Raw genomic sequence first — 17,944 nt, 5'->3', positions numbered from 1 at the left:
TCATTGTTCGACGCCTTGAATTTGAAACGAAGAGCATACTCCATTGCCACTTTGTCAGGGGTCGTAAGAACTAGTCTTACTCCACAACCCTGTTGGTTGGACGAGCCATCAACATATAGACTCCATGCTGGGGCTGTTGCTTCTATTTTCTGAGCTTCCGAGGGTAATGAAACCACTTCTTTAGGCGTAGAAACAATGTCAACAGGATATGTGAAGTCGGCAATGAAGTCTGCCACTGCTTGGCCCTTCTCAGTTGGCTTTGGTTGGTAGGAGATGTCAAACTCACCCAATGCTATTGCCCATTTGATCATTCGCCCAAAAGTGTCAGAACTTTGGAGTATTTGTCGAAGAGGATGATTGGTAAGCACGATGATGAAGTGTGCTTGGAAGTAAGGGCGAAGTTTTCGAGCAGACATAACCAATGTTAGAGCCAATTTCTCAATGTTGGAGTATCGTGTCTCCGCATCTTGTAAGGCCTTGCTAGCGTAGTAGACATGCCGTTCGACATTACCATCATTTCGAATAAGAACAAAACTTACTGCTGAAGCTGATACCGACAGATAGATAATGAGAGTGTCACCAACCTCAGGTTTGGAGAGCAAATGGGCTTTACTCATGTAGTCTTTGAGGTTCTTGAATGCCTTAGCACATTCATCAGTCCATGTAATGTACTTCTTACTTCCCTTAAGTGCTTTGAAGAAATGAGCACATCTATTGGTGGCCTTAGAGATGAACCTAGTTAAGGTTGCCATCTTGCTAGTAAGGCTCTAGATGTCTTTTGAAGTTATCGGTTCCTTCATGTCAAGGATTACTTTGATCTTCTCGGGATTAGCCTCAATGCCTCGTTGGCTTATCATGAAGCCTAAGAATTTGCCAGAACCTACGCTGAAGGCACATTTGTTGGGGTTCAACCTCATTCAATACCTCTTCAGAATAGTGAAAGTTTTAGATAGGTTGGTGATGTGTTGGTCAGCATGTTTGCTCTTGACTAACATATCATCAACGTAAACTTTCATGCTCTTCCCAATCTGTTCGGCGAACATTGAATTGACCAGTCTCTGATAGGTCGCTCCTGCATTCTTTAAGCCGAAGGGCATGACTTTATAGCAATATAATCCCCTGTCAGTAGTGAAGGCTGTGTGTTCTTGATCCAAAGGGTTCATGAGGATTTGGTTGTATCTTGAGTAAGCATCCATGAAGCTCAGGAGTTCACACCCTACCATAAAGTCTATAAGTCTGTCTATGAGAGGAAGAGGAAAGCTATCGTTCGGGCATCCTTTGTTTAGGTCAGTGTAATCGACACACATTCTCTACAAGACCTTTTAGAGCGGGAGACTTTCCTTGGTCGGATTCTTCTTAACAAGAACAGCATTTGCTACCCATGTTGGATAATTGACTTCACGGACGAAGCCTATGCCTTTGAGTTTTTCAACTTCTGCCTTCATTGCCTTGTACCGTTCAGCGTCATAAGATCTTCGCTTTTGTCTCACTGGCTTGGTTTTGGGGTCAATACTTAAACGATGACAAATTATATCGGGAGAGATGCCTGGCATGTCCTCGTATGACCGGACAAAGACCTTAGTGTTCTCTTGCAAAAATGAGATCAATGCTAACCGAATGGGTGGTGACAAGGTGGTGCCAATCTTCACCATGCGATCCGGATAATCTTTTGAGATAGAGACCTTTTCCAACTCTTCAGCAGGTTGTGCTTGCTGGGTGAAAGAGTCATCTCGAGGATCGTCGGGTTAACTATTCCCACCGTGAAGATCCAAGTTGACTTCGTTCCAGTTGGTATTTATGACTTGGTCATGTATACAAAGGATTTCCTTGGGCACATACAGGTGATGTTGCTTGACCGAAGTGTTGTAACATGATCGTGCACTAAGTTGATCTCCTCTGATGTAAACATTGCCATAGGGGGTTGGAAATTTCATCAACAACATATGTGTGGATACCATGGCCTTGAGATCATTGATGTCTGTGCGTCCAAAGATGACATTGTATGCCGTTGGGCAATCAACGACCAGGAAGTTAGTGGTAATGGTAGCTGTGTAAGGGCTTGTACCAATGGTGAAAGGTAAGTGTATGCTCCCCAAAGGTTGCACGATATCACCGGAGAAGCTTATTAGAGGGGAAATCGAGCGATCAAGCAAGTGTTCAGCTACATTAAGTGTCCTGAAAGCTTCAGCAAACATGATATTGACCGAAGCCCCCGTGTCTACCAGGATTCATCGTACTTCAAAGTTGGCTATGTGAGCTTCCACAATCAGTGGGTCGTTGTGAGGGTAGATGATACCTCTTTCTTCCTCAGGTAGAAACATATTGGATCCTAGTTATGCTTTTGATACTTACCTCCCCTGATGTCTTCCACGTGAAACACTTGGTGGCCAGACCTTAAAGCTCGTTCACTATTTTTCATGGCCCTGTTGGAAGATTTAGATATGGGTGTGCCACCACTTATGGAATATATCATATTCACCTGGCGTTGGTTACGGTTACCCTTTGGAGGGTGAAGGAGGAATTGATCAATTTTTCCTTCACGTGCCAACGCTTCAATATGATCACGAAAGGTGATACACTTCTCGCCGTCATGGCCGTTATGCTCGTGGTAGCAGCAAAACGTGCTCGTGTTCTTCGTGGGCTTGTAATCCAGGTGCCTTGGTTTTGGCTTCGGTACCAGGTGTTCTATGCTGGGGTAAATGGCCACGCATGTGGCGTTCAAAGGTGTGTATGCCTCATACCTCGGGGTAGCGGTTGTCCTGACACGTGCTTGACCCACTGTGTTGACTGCCTGGGGTCAGGGATTATCATGGTGATACCCTTGGGTATCGCAATAGTGTCCTTTATTCCTTTTACTAAAATAAGACTGGTGAGGATGGAAATCTTTACTTTTGCCCTGAGATTGATATGTCTGTTGACTTGGCAAAGTATTAAGTAAGGTAGGGGGAGGCACCGCTGCCGTTTGGAAGGTCGAGGTCTTCTTATTTGGTTGGATCTGGCTTCCACTCTCTACTTGCTGATAATGGGTGGTTGTGGGGGTTTCCTTTGATATGTCCTTGCCTTGGTGGAGGCATAATTGTAAGCTTGTGCCATCACCTCAGAGTAAGTCTTCCAAGTGTTAGCATTGATCATGTACTTGAAGAAACAATCACGTAGGCCTGCCGTGAAGGCCTTGAGGGCGATCTTGTCATCTGCCTCAGCGCAGTGAGAATACTCATGGCTGAAACGACCAACATACTCTAGTAGTGACTGGTCCGGCTTCTGGCGAATAGTGTACAAGTCATCTGCAGAATGCAAGCGATCGGTCTGGAAGATGTGTTGAGAGACAAACAGTTTCCTCAGTTCCTCAAATGAGTCTACTGTCTCAGGTGGAAGACAACAATACCAGTTTAGAGCTCCGCTAGAGGGGGTGGAGGGGAAGAGAAGACATCGCTCTTCGTCGGTATGCATCTGATATGCCATGGTGGACTCAAAGAGGTTAAGGTGTTCAATTGAGTCTTCCCTTCCAGTATAGAGATGTAAACCAAGCTTTTGTTTTATCTTTGCTTGAAGGGGGGTGTCGAGGATCCTCCTTGTGAGAGGGCCAGGCCTAGGTTGGTTCCAGTCAGGTGTCTCGGCCTAATGTTCGGCCTTCAACTTGTTTACTTCCTCAAGGAGCTGTAGGACAATGCGGTCCTGAGTGGAGTCATGTACCACTGGTATTTTCTTTCGTAAGTCTCTATCGCCTCTTGAAAGTAGGAAAGTTTGAGCAAATGCGTGTGATTTTTCCTTAGACTCGCCGTACTGACTTCTAGGGCGAGTCTGTCGGAATACCTCAGAGTCGCCTGTACCTTCATGTTCCTCTAGGACCTGTCGTTCCTTCCCTAGATTGGCAGCTAACCTGGGTCGTGGAAGGGGACCGAGTCTTTCAGGAACCCTTGGGTCATTGATCTTCGAGCATATATGGAGGGGATTCTCTCGACGTTGCTTTAAGAAGTCTCGGCAGTCATAATAAACGGCTTTCGATCCTTCCAACCCTTCTGCAAGAAGGTGTCTTCCTCCACTTCTCCTGCTTCGGGGTCGAGGCAGCTGGGTTGAGAGATGTCTCATGTTGATCAATGTTTTAATGATCAGCTCGCTCTTCATCAGGGATATCCATGTCGAAGGAATGTGACCCTCCGTGTTGGAGGGCACCCAGATGATGGTTGATGTCCATAGGGGCAACGAGCTCGTGTGTTTGAGTACGCCTAGTTTCATGGAACGTCTCAAAGAGCTTCTCATACTGCTCCTGGAGGACTTCATTCTTCATTGCTATCTTGTTGTTCTGAGCTTCTAGCTCATCGACTTTAGCTTGAAGAGCAACCCTTTTTCCTTCTTTCTTTCGTTGTTTCGCACTAGGTGCAAGAGGGGTGTCATTCTGTGTGCTGTGGCTTCCTTCGCTCCCCATGTTGGAAAGGGATGCCTGGTCAAAAGAGAGTGTACGAATGGTGGAAACTAGCTTGACAAAGCTGAAGAGAGTGGGAATAAGTGTCGTTTCCCACAGACGGCGCCAAATGTTGATGCACAAAATCAGTGAGGACTTTGGTACAACAGAAAATGTTAAGTTTGTGACCTTCACTAGATTGCTCCGGTCACTAGTGAGAATAAGTATGTAAATGGATAGGGACAGGGAAGCAACACACAAGATGTACGTGGTTCACCCAGATTGGCTACACCCACGGAGTAGAGGAGTTCTCATTAATTATGAAGGGATTACACAAGTACATAGGTTCAAGCTCTCCTTTAGTGAGTACTAGTGAATGATTTAGTACAAATGACATTCGGAAATATTGTGAGAGAATGATCTCTATTTATAGAAGAGAGTTTCTAGTTTCATTCTGACATTGACACGTGTCGTGTTGTGATTAGCCTCTGATGTTGACACGTGTCGCGCTATGATTAGCTTCTGATGTCGACACGTGTCGCGCTGTAATTGGCCTCCTGGTTGGAGGGAAACTCTTCTAGGTCCTTAACGGTATAACGTTGACCGGTGCTTAGTAGTTTCGAGATTGGTCAAGTATGGTACAAACAAATATCTTAGCATGAAACTAATTTGAAGGTGTTTTGCATTAACTAGAGAGGTTTTTGTGTGAGTCCCTAAGTTGGAGGAAACCAAAATATGTACATGATTACTTGCAATTGCAGAAATGCAAAGTCCCTAGATGTAACTCTAGTGATAGTTGTGATATGTCACACTTCTAGAGATAAGAGTTGCAAGAACTCATTGGGATTGATGTTTTCATGGAATGTTATGACACATTTGTACGAGTGTTACCAAGCTAGAATTGGTTTCACTCACGTGAAACGATTCGCCTTGGCATTGAGGTAGTGAGATGAGATATATGTGCCTGAAACATATTGGAGTGCGAGATAGGACATGTGTATGATTTCACGTACAAAACATACACTAGATATAAATATTGCTGCCTTGAAAGTGTCTAAGATGAGACCTAGCAAAAGGTTCATGCAACGATTCATAAGGACAATACGTTGATCCGGAGTTGGTTAATTTTGCTAGGTATGTTATTTAACAAATTCATTTGTTTGTATTATAGAATTCTAACTGATGCGAAATAGATAAGCACACAAATTAAACCCTATTTTTGTCAAATTGTAGTAAAGATGTAAGTAGGGATCGTTCTAGACCGGGGATTAGGAGGGATTGCTAAACACTTGAAAACTGACTTAAAAACATAAAAACAAAGGTTAAAACCCTAAACTAGACTCAAAGAATGCAAAACTAAAGTTTAAAACACTTAAACAAACATAAAGCTCAAAACAGCAACCTAATGACTCAAAACTGCCTAAAAACCACTTTCTGGGCAGTTTTGAGAACCTAACAAGAACTTGGACGAAGTTGGATGAAAACTTGAATCAAAACACTTAGAAACACAAATCAAAACACTTTCTAACTAATCTAAGACTTCAAAATAAAGGGGGATTTGTTTTGGACGAAAATTGAAAACAAAACAGAAACTTTAAAACAAAACAGATTGTAAAACGTTTTTTGATGAAAAGGATGGATAAAAGGCTAGTTAGGAGGTTCTTCTCCACACATGACACACTTGCAAACAAAACGATTTTCAGTTGTTCTTCCAATAAATTATGAAACTCAACACCCCAAGTTAATTAGATACGCTTAAATTAACCTTCAAGTTCTCCTTAAGTTAATGAATTGGATGGGAAAGCGCATACAACAATTCAAAGCATTCCTCAAAGGTTCCTTACGTGATGAGCACAATAAAGATACAATCAAGAATCATGAAGCACAATGAGAACTATAAGTGTTGACGAGGCATTCGTTACTATGATGAGCATGAAACTAGTGCCAAGAATTCATTCAACGCGATCGTTTTCAAGCGACCTTCACTACTTGTGATTATAAGATTGTAACTATTAGGTGAAACTCCCTCATAATCTAGCATCATATTCATGCATGAAAACTAAGCGTGCACTCTCAATCAACATACACAAATAAGTTATCAATCAAGTAGATGAACGAATTGAATCCACAACTTATGAAATAACAACTGAATGTAATCAAATCATATTGCAAGCATGTACATGGTTTCGAATCACCCCCCAACTAAGGGGGTTTAGTTCCTCATACTCACAACACAAGGTTTATTGAATTGAAACATTGAAAACATAAGAAAGATTACACCTAAAAGTTCCAGCAATCTGCAATAGACTAGCAAGCACATTCAAGGGCACTCCTTCTTCCTTCTTGCTGCGGCACAAGGTATGGAGATGGCTTGGGATGGTTTTTGATGAGGTAGAATGGTGGAAAAGTGTCTAGGATGGGTGTATGGCACGGCTAGGGGGGTTTGGGTTCAGAAAATATGGATTTGGGTGAAGGATGGTCACGGCAAAGGTAGGGGAAAGGTTTATGGCGTGAATGAAGTTGTATGGGTGTGTGTGGAATGTCTTGTGGCTGCAACAAGGAGGTTTATTTAAAGGAAAACAGAAATTAAAACTCTAGGTTGATTAGGAAATCAGAAATTAAGTCTAAGGATTCTAGAATTAGGAAACAGTTGAATATCAGAGTGCGGAACAAACAAAACCATAAACTAATAGAAATATTATTAAACAAATTGAATGCCGAAACGGCTACAAAAACCCTAACAAGCTACATTGTGAATAACTTAATTTCGAATGAATAACAAAGCACTCTATTTATAATAAACTAACCTTAAACCCTAATGCTAACGGGCTAAGCCCAGAAAACCAAATATTAAAGTAAACCTAAATACTAATATTTTCCAACACCCCCCGTCAAACTCATGGCGGTATACGACATGGGTTTGCAAACAAGCAGATGCGGACTGGCTCCGTTAGGCGGACAGACAGACAGGCAGGCTCCACCGCAACGCGGACAGACAGGCTCTACAACGCGGACAGACAGACAGGCAGGTATGCAAACTTGACTTGACTTGACTTGCGAACTGGTGAACTTGCGAACTTGACTTGACTTGACTTGACTGGCAAACTGGCTAGAGTTGAGAGTATGGAAAGAACCCGTCACTAAACGGACGAGGTTTCCATATCTCAATTATACCAACAAACAACGAAAACAATTCCAAACAAGGCAACCAACAATTCTTGCGGGCCTAAAACAAACTTAAACCATATTTTTGACTTTTGCCCGTGTGGGCCTAAAAAAACTCCAAACAATTTTTTTTTCTTCTCCTTTTTTTTTTTCCTCTCATTTTTTTCTCTCTTCTTCTTTTTTCTTTCCTTTTTCTCTTTTCTGCTGGGCTTCTTCAGAACTGTAGCAACATGTTTCTTGGTCTTGTGCGGCGGTGAGTTCAGGAGGCAGTGCAACAAGGATGTGATGAGCAGCGGCAACCTGGGTGGATGGTGATTGGGTGCGCGGGACGACGGTAAGGGATCTGGGTGCAGGTGCAAGCAGGTTGTTCTGGTGGAAGCGTGGTGGTGATTTGATGAAGAAACGATGGCGGGTACGGTTCAGGCAGATGCGAGTGCAGGCTGGTGGTCTGGTGCGAGATGGTGGTGCGGTGGTTTAAGCAGGCGAGGTGCAGGGTTCATGTCACAGGGAACTGGACGCAGTGGAAGGTTGAGGTTTTTTGTTTTCTTCTGCAAACTAAACCAACAACAAAAAACTAGCATACAAACTGACAAATAACATACCAACCCGACCAAGCAGATTAAATCCCAAAGGATTGAACCTGCTCTGATACCAAGTTGAATATCAGAGTGCGGAACAAACAAAACCATAAACTAATAGAAATATTATTAAACAAATTGAATGCCGAAACGGCTACAAAAACCCTAACAAGCTACATTGTGAATAACTTAATTTCGAATGAATAACAAAGCACTCTATTTATAATAAACTAACCCTAAACCCTAATGCTAACGGGCTAAGCCCAGAAAACCAAATATTAAAGTAAACCTAAATACTAATATTTTCCAACAGAAACAAATCAGAAAATAAAAGGAAAGGTCAAGGAAATATGCGGCTAGGGTTTAAAACATATTAGGAATGTGTTTTAATGCTCAAAATCAGGAAAGGACCCTCTCCCTTGCACGGCAAGGAAGAGGAAGTTGTGGAAAGGGTATGTGAGGTGCGGCAAGGGTTGATATGGTGGAAGGGAGGTGTATTTGATGTCCTAAAATGCTTAGGAGGTCTTCAAAGTTGATAAGACTTAGGAACATTTAGGAAAGGTCAAACCAAAGTAGGAAACCTTGGCTTAACTTTCCTATTTCAAGTAGGAATCCTTCTTGGAGTAGGAATCCTTGTTCTTCTAGGAATCCTCATGTGAGTAGGAATCCATCTTCAATTATGAATCCTTTGTTGATTAGGACTCCTTCTTGGATTAGGAAACCAACTTTCTTCAAGACTTCAATTCATCCATTCCTTTTGCTCCAAAAGGCTCCATTTTGCTTCTTTTTGCACACTTTGACCTTAGAACCTGAAAACACACAAAAGTGACTTTAATTACTAAAATAGCTAAGTAAACACAACCTAAATGCACGAGAACAAGCCAATTAAGTAGCATAAATATGCTCCTATCACTAACGCAACCAGTTATCATGCTTGAAGCATTCTAGACTACAAATTAAACAAAGGCAAGTTTGTTCTCCACGAACTCTAACAGGTAATTTGTGCATAAGAATGTCGTTTGAACCAGAGGAATAGTTGGCCCGACTTGCTCTCAGTATTTCCACCATATTTTTCAGAACTTATTGGAGTTTCTTAACACCTAATGAAGTTTCATTAATCACAAGAACAAGAGGCAGTGACAGATGGAAAATATCGTAAATAAGTTCAAGTTTGGGCACAACGACTGTATCGTAAATAAATTCAAGTCTAGAGGCACCCGCAAGGGTGTTTTCAGTTGCACAGATTGTGTCATTTAGAAGAAGTCTGACCCGTTTGATAAATGGGCCCAGATTTCTAACCGGGGGAGACGGCCCATCTTGTACTGAGTTGGGCAGTTGGCCGAGTCAACTCACCGGATTAAAATCAGAAGCAGAGGTGGGCAGTGGAGGAAGGAAGATTGAAAAGGCTATTCTTGAGATTTCAATCTCCGAGGCGAAGCTTCAGAGAGACATCCATGGACGACGATTTGCTTCTCAAGAACTTCTTCGCCGAAGTGAGTGAAGTTGAGCGGGACAACCAAGTCCTCAGGTCTCTCTCTCTCTCTCTCTCTCTCCCTCCCTCTCTGTGCATGTATGTATGTATGTGGATTTGGTGACAGTTTAATTGTATAAACTAGGGTTTCGGGCGATAGGGTTATTTATCATATTGAGCAATTGAATGGAACCCTGATTGTAATTCCCTTCGCTGCAATTTGTTCTGCCCTGATTCAAATTGAATTGGTTTCAATATGTATAACTGGTTTGGCTGTGTAGTATTCTTGGAGAAAGGACTAATGGGTCATAGGTAGCTGAGCGTGTTGCCAAATATAATTTTAGGCAAGTGTGCAAATTGTGAGGGGAGGATTGATATTGGTGGAGTTTAATACTTCGGAATGAGCAAATGAGACTTCGTGTTTGTGAGTCTTCTTTTTTCTCCCTAAAGGATGGTAACGCAATTTGTATTAACTTATAACTTATAAGTTATAAAGGGATGGATAGTTTGATCGAATGACAAAATAGAATGATCTTTTCTTTCTTATAACTTATAAAGGGATGGATAGTTTGAGAGGTTAGTTGGTTCATGTAGTTATAACTTATAGGAGGGAGTAATGCTCGGTGGTTTTCCCATTCGAGAACATTTGTTTAGAAATTGCAAGATATGGTAGGGATGGAGAATGGCATTAGGGAGACACTTCATGGCAGTGAAGGTTTGAAGAACATAAAAAATGCTAATGGGCTGATTTTTTAATTTTTTTGTGTGTAGAAAGGGCATTGGTAGGCGGTCAATATTCTTGGATTTTTTTTGTTGGTCTGTTTTTTCCTTTTGATTTTCCGATCTAGTTGCATTTCTTGGCCATCTAATTGATCAACTATGTAAATTATCTGGTGGTGTCAGTTCATGCGAGTGCATACACACACACACACACACAAAAACATTTTTAGGCATGTCACAAATATCTAATCAACTTTTTCTGTGTGTTTCAAAAAATATGTAGGATCCTCTCCTGCTTCAAGTTAAATCCTTTTGAGTATCTTAACTTACCCTTTGATGCATCCCCAGAAGATGTCAAAAGGCAGTATCGTAAGGTAATTCCCTCCTTCAAATCAAAATGGTATGGCCATTTGTTGGTGGTTTCTTACTTCTATTACTGATGACGCATTTTTGTATTTGAATTTCTTACAGTTATCCTTAATGGTTCACCCTGATAAATGCAAGCATCCACAGGCTAAGGAGGCATTTGGAGGTGCTTAAATTTACGTATACCGTGTGTTTGGTTTAAATATGCTTATTACAGTTGTCTTTCTATTTATTTTTTAAACATAAGTTGGATATATAAATATATATATAGTTTTCTTTCGAAAACAAGTATGAAGATTCGAATGTAAGACATAATTCATCCTATAACCAACCCATAATATTGGAAACATACATGAAGGGACATGATTATGGATGGCTTCAGTTAGTCCATAGACTGAATTATAGAGAGATATTTGTTGCTGGCCCCTCGATGTAATTGAGTTAGCATGTATTTGTACCTAGATTGTGGACATCTTGTTCATACCTAGGCAGAACTTGTTGTAACCACTAAATATTATCAATGAAGTTATGGTTGCTCCAAAAAACAGATGTTGAATTTGTCATATGTGTTAGTATTGTTTTTAGGTTGGTAGTATTTCCTTTGAAGATGTGCAAGATGACACAATTTGATGTTGTTCTGTTGTTGGTAGGAAGCTGTTGACAGTCTGATGTTTGGTGATGATTTGTTTTTGTACAGAGGAACCTGGATGCAGATTCATAGATTTATTAATGGACGTTTGCATTTCTAAATTTGAATGCTTGCTTAAATTTAACCATGGGTTATTGATTTCTTGGCAGCATTGGCAAAAGCCCAACAACTATTACTTGATCAACAGGAAAGGGATTATATCATTAGCCAAGTAAATGCCGCCAAAGGTCAGTAACAGAGTTTATTTATTTTTTGTAAGTCTTTGTGCCTAGATTTCTCTATTTGAAATCATGAAGGCATCAAGTGAGGTGTGGGGTGTACTGCTACTCGAGGCATATGCCTTTCAAGACTTGCAAAGTGTAGCATAATATGAACCAAAATATATATAGTAGTACAACAGTTTCATTATTCATGCTTAGTAATCAACCAAAACACATGTAATTCAACAACAATGTCACCATTCATGCATAATACCAAAATACATATAATTCAAGTTCAACAACACCATAAACTTAAATAAAAATCAAATATCCGAACAAGCAGTGGGTTAAGGCCGAAAACTCAAAATAATGTATATTTTCTTGTTAATTAGTAAGATTTGGGGATTCTAGGGTTTTAATTTTTGGGTGGCTGGTTGAAGGAGTTAAATTGGACACAGGAGAAGATGGTGGCTGATGTCTATTGTGGAAGAGAAAGGGTTTAAACAGGTTTATAATTTTTTGCCCAAATCTACGTGGTTCTGGGCAGTTTAATTTTTAATTTTTAATATTTTGAAGAGGGACAGCCCAGATAGCCTACACTTAGTCAGTATTGCACAAATAGCATAGCGCATGCTATGTCCAAACAGTGTTCACTAAAGGGGACAATCACAAAACATTTAACGCCTTGTAGCAAAATCCTTCCACTTAATGTTATTTGAAACTTTGATCTACAGTGGGCTCTTGGTTAATCTTTTGTTTGCTAATTGAAACAAATGTTGTTTGGTGATAATTTTGTATGAAGTGTTGAAATTGCATATCTATAAAATTTATTGCTATTCATTGGCTATATCTCATGGCAAGCATATATATATGGGTTTGGATAAATTAGTTTGTTCTAAAATATTAAAGTAATTCATCATGCAATTGTCCTCCATGCATCTTCTATTCTTAATTAGCAAGTTTTTACTTTCCGGGCGGGGTTGTTTGCGTTTGGGGAGGGGAAAAACATTCATAAAGTTTTAATGTGGACTGCAGAAGAACTTAAAGCAAAAAGGAAGAAGCAGTTGAAGAAAGATACAGCTTCTAAAATAAAATCATTGGTTGATGAGGTATTTTCCACCCCAAAATCGTTGTTGTTTGCATAGGTTGCACGTATTTGTTCCTTATTATTACCAATCTGGTGACATCATTCACAAATTAGATATAAGTTTTTTTTTTTTTTTTTGTGATATATCCATGCAGTTAAATTGATATAATAATATCAACTAAAAAGAAGTTACAAAATTAGTACATTAGTGGTCCTGGGAATTACTGTACATAATTTTAAGGGTAAATCGATAACAAATGCCTAGATGGATGACTCTTTACAGAAAATTCCGATAATAAATCTTATCACATGAGTTAAAGTAAAAAGATAGAAGTTTTCTTGTTATTTTAGCAGATATGAAAGCCGCTGTTTTGTAGTTCTTTGAAAATTCTAGCGTCTTTCTGATTTCCTATCAGGATAGAGTTTCCTTGTTGCGGGTTTCATGTTTGTATTTTTTTCTTTTTCAGAAATGAACTTCTTGTTCCAATTTGTACTGCTTATTATTTTCTAATTAAAATTTCTGTTACTTATGTATTAAAATTTAAAAAAAAAAAAAAAATTCATGAGTCAGGTTTTCTGTGAAATGCGAGACAAAGTACTCTTTATGTATCTTTGTTAGCATAGGGTATTGAAAACCTATTCAGGTTTATTTTTACTTTGCATACAGTTTATCTGCCTTGTTAATTATAGTTCCTTCTTTGTTTACTGAGTTACATTAAATTCATTTTATCATAGTTAAGTAAAACCTCTATAAAGTCAAAGTTGGGACCAAACCAAGTTTATAACTTTAAGGAGGTTATTACTTAATAGAGGTGTAGTTAAAAAATATTATTTATTGACTTATTTATCATGAATGAATGTTGTATTTCTTAAATAGGATTCCTTGGGTGCCAAGTATTTTATTTCTTGCACATATGTACTCGCAAGCTCAAAGACGTGACATCAGCTCTAAAAACTAAACCATTGTCCCAAACAACTTTTAGAAAAATATTTTAGTTCATCTTTATTACTATACATAATTAGTCCCAAGTTAGGACCATTATTTTTTATGACTTTAAGGAGGTTATTCCTTTATAGAGTATTACTTTACAGAGGTTTTACTATATAATTTCTTCCCTGTTATGAGGCAGGTAATGGAAGTGTTTAGAAATAGGGGTAGTAATTCAAGAAGTTATTTTCTATTGCCCTTTCCAGTTCCTTTGTTGGGAAACAACCTACTAATCATTATGCCTCTTTTATATATGATACAGGGAAAATACGAGCACCAGTATGAACAGTCAGAAGAGTTCCAGCAAGAACTCAAAATGAAGGTTCGAGATATATTAACAGAACAAGAATGGCGAAGGAGAAAAATGCAAATGAGGGTATGCAACATGCTGGAAATATTGTTTTTGAGTTATGCTTATTGAAGGTTCCCTAAAATAGGTTTCTTGGTCTTCATTCTCATTTAGATTTCAGAAGAGGAAGGTAGATTGAAAAAAGATGAAGAAGAAACCAAAGAGATGTGGAAAAGGAAACGGGAGCATGAGGAACAATGGGAAGGAACAAGAGAACAGAGGGTTTGTTTCTATCTTCTTGCTTTTTCCTATGTTGGACAGCATAAAATGTGTGTAGTCAGGCCGGATTTTAAAATATGAGGTTGTTAGCCATCTCCAACGCAATAGGTGTTGTGTCACGGGCTCCATAAGTGTACACTACTAAGGCCGCCATGCACCAATATTGTCCCCACTTAACCACCTAGACCCATTCACCAAGCCCAATGGACCTCAGGTGTGAGGTTTTATCTCAAAAGGCCTCGGTGCTATTAGATGTGGAACACCTATATTTAAACTATAGATAGTTGTTGTACTTTTTCAGATGTGGGATTCTCTTCACATCCATCTGGGCTTGTATCGAGCCAACTTTTTACACCAACAATAAGGTCTTGTACTTAATTTCAAGACCCTGAAAGACACTATTTGTTGGTTGTCTCATGATTGATGACCTTGATGAATCAAACCATATATAAGGTCTAAGGTGAAAGGCAGTTTATTCAGGTTCCCTGAGAACCTAACCCATTCCTCTTATTATTTCCCAGTGCCCACTCAATTTTTTTTAGCAATCTCCATTGAAATGTATGTTGTATCTTGAAATAAATTATTCCTCAAAGGCCTTGGAATATCCTTTGTATTGCCCCAAATGCATGTGAATTATCATGGGGAGATGGCCATTGGTGTTGCTTTGATTCATATTTGTCCCGTGAGTCGAATGGTTGCAGTTATATTTCTTCCAAATTCTATGCAAATCGTTTCTCAAACAGTTTCTTAATCAACCCTCGTCTTGACTTTAACAGTTTTCCATTAGTAATTCAAGATGAAACTGCAGTATCAACTTAATTTTCCTAAAATGTGGTTAGGTTGAATGACACTAATTTTTTTTGTAGTCAGAATTCTAATTTTTAAAATTATTTCTAGCAAGCTGGCTCCCCTTTAACATTTGTTCACTTTCCTCATCACATTCATGATTAGGTTTCGAGCTGGAGGGATTTTATGAAGGGTGGAAAGAAGGTAAGTTGTGCTGATTTAGTTACGTTGTTATAAGCAACAATTTGTCTTTAGTCTTGGAAAATTTAAAAACAACCGATTGCGTTATTTGGGTTCATTTGCAGGCCAAAAAGGGAGAAATTCGACCTCCTAAGCTCAAGACTGAAGACCCTAACAAATCTTACGTTCAAAGGCCAGTAAAACGAGGTTGATTTTGTTTTGGCCTGAGGGTCGTTGTAGCTTGCTGCATTGGTTAAAGAAGCAGATATTCGAAAGCCTGGTATGTGGAAGATGAGTATGAATCTTTGACTTATATGTAAACAGGAGTATTGTTGTGTCCATGTGAGATATGATTAATATATTGTTCTAATACCTCGTATAGTATAAATATAATCTGATGAGGAATTCTGGACCTCGATTAGGTTTAGGTCATCAAAAGAGCCGCATGAACTTGTTCTTACGTGTTTACGACTTGTTTAGACTTGCAGTGCTCGCTAATAACCCTAAATCGTTGCAAACCAGAGTTTATATTTCTTTTGGGCTTGTTTGTGTGGTAATTTTTTCAATGTTAGACATCAGCAGTTGGAATTCAAGGAATGTGTTACTCTTAAAATCAATTGTGGAGAAGAGGTAATTTTGGTTGCAAGCAAGGAAGAAAATATCGGTAATATCGGAAATATCGGTAGTCCGAAAATACGGAAATATCGATGGAAATATCGGGATAATATCGATATCGATAAAAATTACATGGAAACCACGGAAATTGTAAGAAAAACTTGGAAATTTTTATTGAAATTTTGCAGGATGTTTATTTAGTCAATTATCTATTAGTTTATCACAAAAAATTGGAAGAAAATGCATTGCATGATGGATTTAACTGATTTAAGTTGATTATATAGCGAGCTGGCAAACATTATGAGTGTAGAAAATATGTAGTAATTAATAAAATAAGTTTAAACACACCATAATCATTTATATATTATGAATTAGTATAATATTTTATACTTTATACATTGCATGATAAGATACATGAGTGACTTATTACCTTTTTTATTTATTTAAGAATTATATGGTTGTGGGGCTTTTATTTAAAATTTATATTGAAGATGCTCTTAAATTATGTAAAAGTGTAATAGAAAACAATAATTTATAATTTATATAAGATATATATATATATGTATATATATATATTCCACTTTATAAACCGTCCACCTCACCTTGCTATTTCCCATCACCCATCCACTTGGGTGGTTTTCATAATTAAAACCATCTCAAAGTCCATGGTTTTCAATTTTTAAACCATCCAAAAACGTCAACATTTGCTATCTCACATTACCCAATTTTTTGAGTCCTCAACTTGCACAACCACCACATATTATTCACACTCTCTCATCTCTGCTCTCACTCACTCTCTCTCTGCCTTCGCACTCTTTCATCTCCGCCTCTGCCTTCGCACTCTCTCATCTCTGCTCTGCCTTCGCACTCTCTCATCTCTGCTCTCACTCACTCTCTCTCTCTCTTTGCACTCTTTCACCTCCGCCTCTGCCTTCGCACTCTCTCATCTCTGCTCTCACTCTCACTCTCTCTCTCTCTCTCTTCGCACTCTTTCATCTCCGCCTCCGCCTTCGTCACCGATCCCACCGACGACAACCCCACCTCTGTCGTTGACTCCAACGATGACCACCACGACCCCCAATCGCCCCCAAACCCCAACCTCAACCTCCACAACAACCACCCATTCTCCTCCCCCCCGGAGCCGGCGCCGCGCTCGCCTCCGTCTCTGTTCCACGTCTGCTTCAACCAAGACCACCCCTGCTTCGCCGTGGGGACAGACCACGGGTTTCGGATCTACAACTGTGATCCGTTCCGCGAGCTCTTTCGCCGCGACTTCGACAACGGCGGCGGAATCGGCGTCGTTGAGGCGCAGATCTTAGGTCTGAGTCTGCAATAGATCTGGGTAGTGCGACGACGCAGCCTCTGCTGCCTTTCCGACGAGATTTTTTCGATAATATCGAAGATATCGCGATATTTTTGATATTATCGATAATATCACGATATTTTGACGAAAACATTTGGATACCTATTTAAATATCCATTGTGCGAAAAACCGATAATATCGGCGATATTTCGCCGATATTATCGGCATTTTCTTCCATGGTTGCAAGCAACTGAAAGTATGAAAATATCAGTTAATTGCTACTGAACAATAGGACTCATGATTGACATCTAGTTCGACATAAATGAAACGAAATATTTTAATGATTTTCAGTTGCTAGTCACTGAATCGTTACATAGTTTCGAATTGGTTGCTAGTGAATAGTTTTCCTAATGGTCGGAAGGTTTTTCACTCATAACACATTGAGGACGACTTGGTGCCGCCAAGATTTTCTCTAGGTGGTTTAGCCTCTAGTTTAGAGAAAGCACAAAGCATAACTAAAGTAAAAGACAATCAAGGCCAAGGAGCATAAAAACCCAAAAGTTAGTCTGTCTAAAAATATGATGTAAGGAAAGGAAGAGAAATCACTAGCTAAGCTTAAACTGTTCCTACAAATTGTTCTAATTCACCAAAGGCATCAATCATCAATAAAGAAGACAATCAAAGAGAATTTTGAAATCACCCTCCACAATAAGTCTCTGATAGCCACCATGTTTAGTATGAATAAGGCCCAATTTGAGAACAGCCGTTTGCTTGTTAGTCTTTTTGGGCAAGTAAGAGCTTTGATCACCCTTCAAAAATTTGCTCTTGTCATCAAATTTGCATGTGACAAGTCCACACTACCCTTC

The 17,944-nt window shown here is 39.4% G+C and overlaps 1 protein-coding gene across 1 annotated transcript; it reads left to right on the top strand.

Annotated features, from left to right (window-relative positions):
• The first annotated feature begins 9,369 nt into the window (after nucleotides 1-9,369).
• On the top strand, nucleotides 9,370-15,532 carry LOC103448113 (uncharacterized). The gene is made up of 9 exons (XM_008387352.4): nucleotides 9,370-9,673; nucleotides 10,620-10,710; nucleotides 10,808-10,868; nucleotides 11,501-11,578; nucleotides 12,587-12,660; nucleotides 13,889-14,002; nucleotides 14,090-14,197; nucleotides 15,146-15,184; nucleotides 15,286-15,532. Exons 1-9 carry the CDS (start codon nucleotides 9,600-9,602, stop codon nucleotides 15,370-15,372), a joined length of 726 nt encoding a protein of 241 aa, XP_008385574.1. The 5' UTR covers nucleotides 9,370-9,599; the 3' UTR covers nucleotides 15,373-15,532.
• Nucleotides 15,533-17,944: the final 2,412 nt, after the last annotated feature.

Source organism: Malus domestica, chromosome 11, assembly GCF_042453785.1.
Source record: "Malus domestica chromosome 11, GDT2T_hap1".
Taxonomy (NCBI): domain Eukaryota; kingdom Viridiplantae; phylum Streptophyta; class Magnoliopsida; order Rosales; family Rosaceae; genus Malus; species Malus domestica.
Note: the sequence above shows the minus strand (reverse complement) of the source record. Positions and strands in the feature narration are given on the sequence as shown.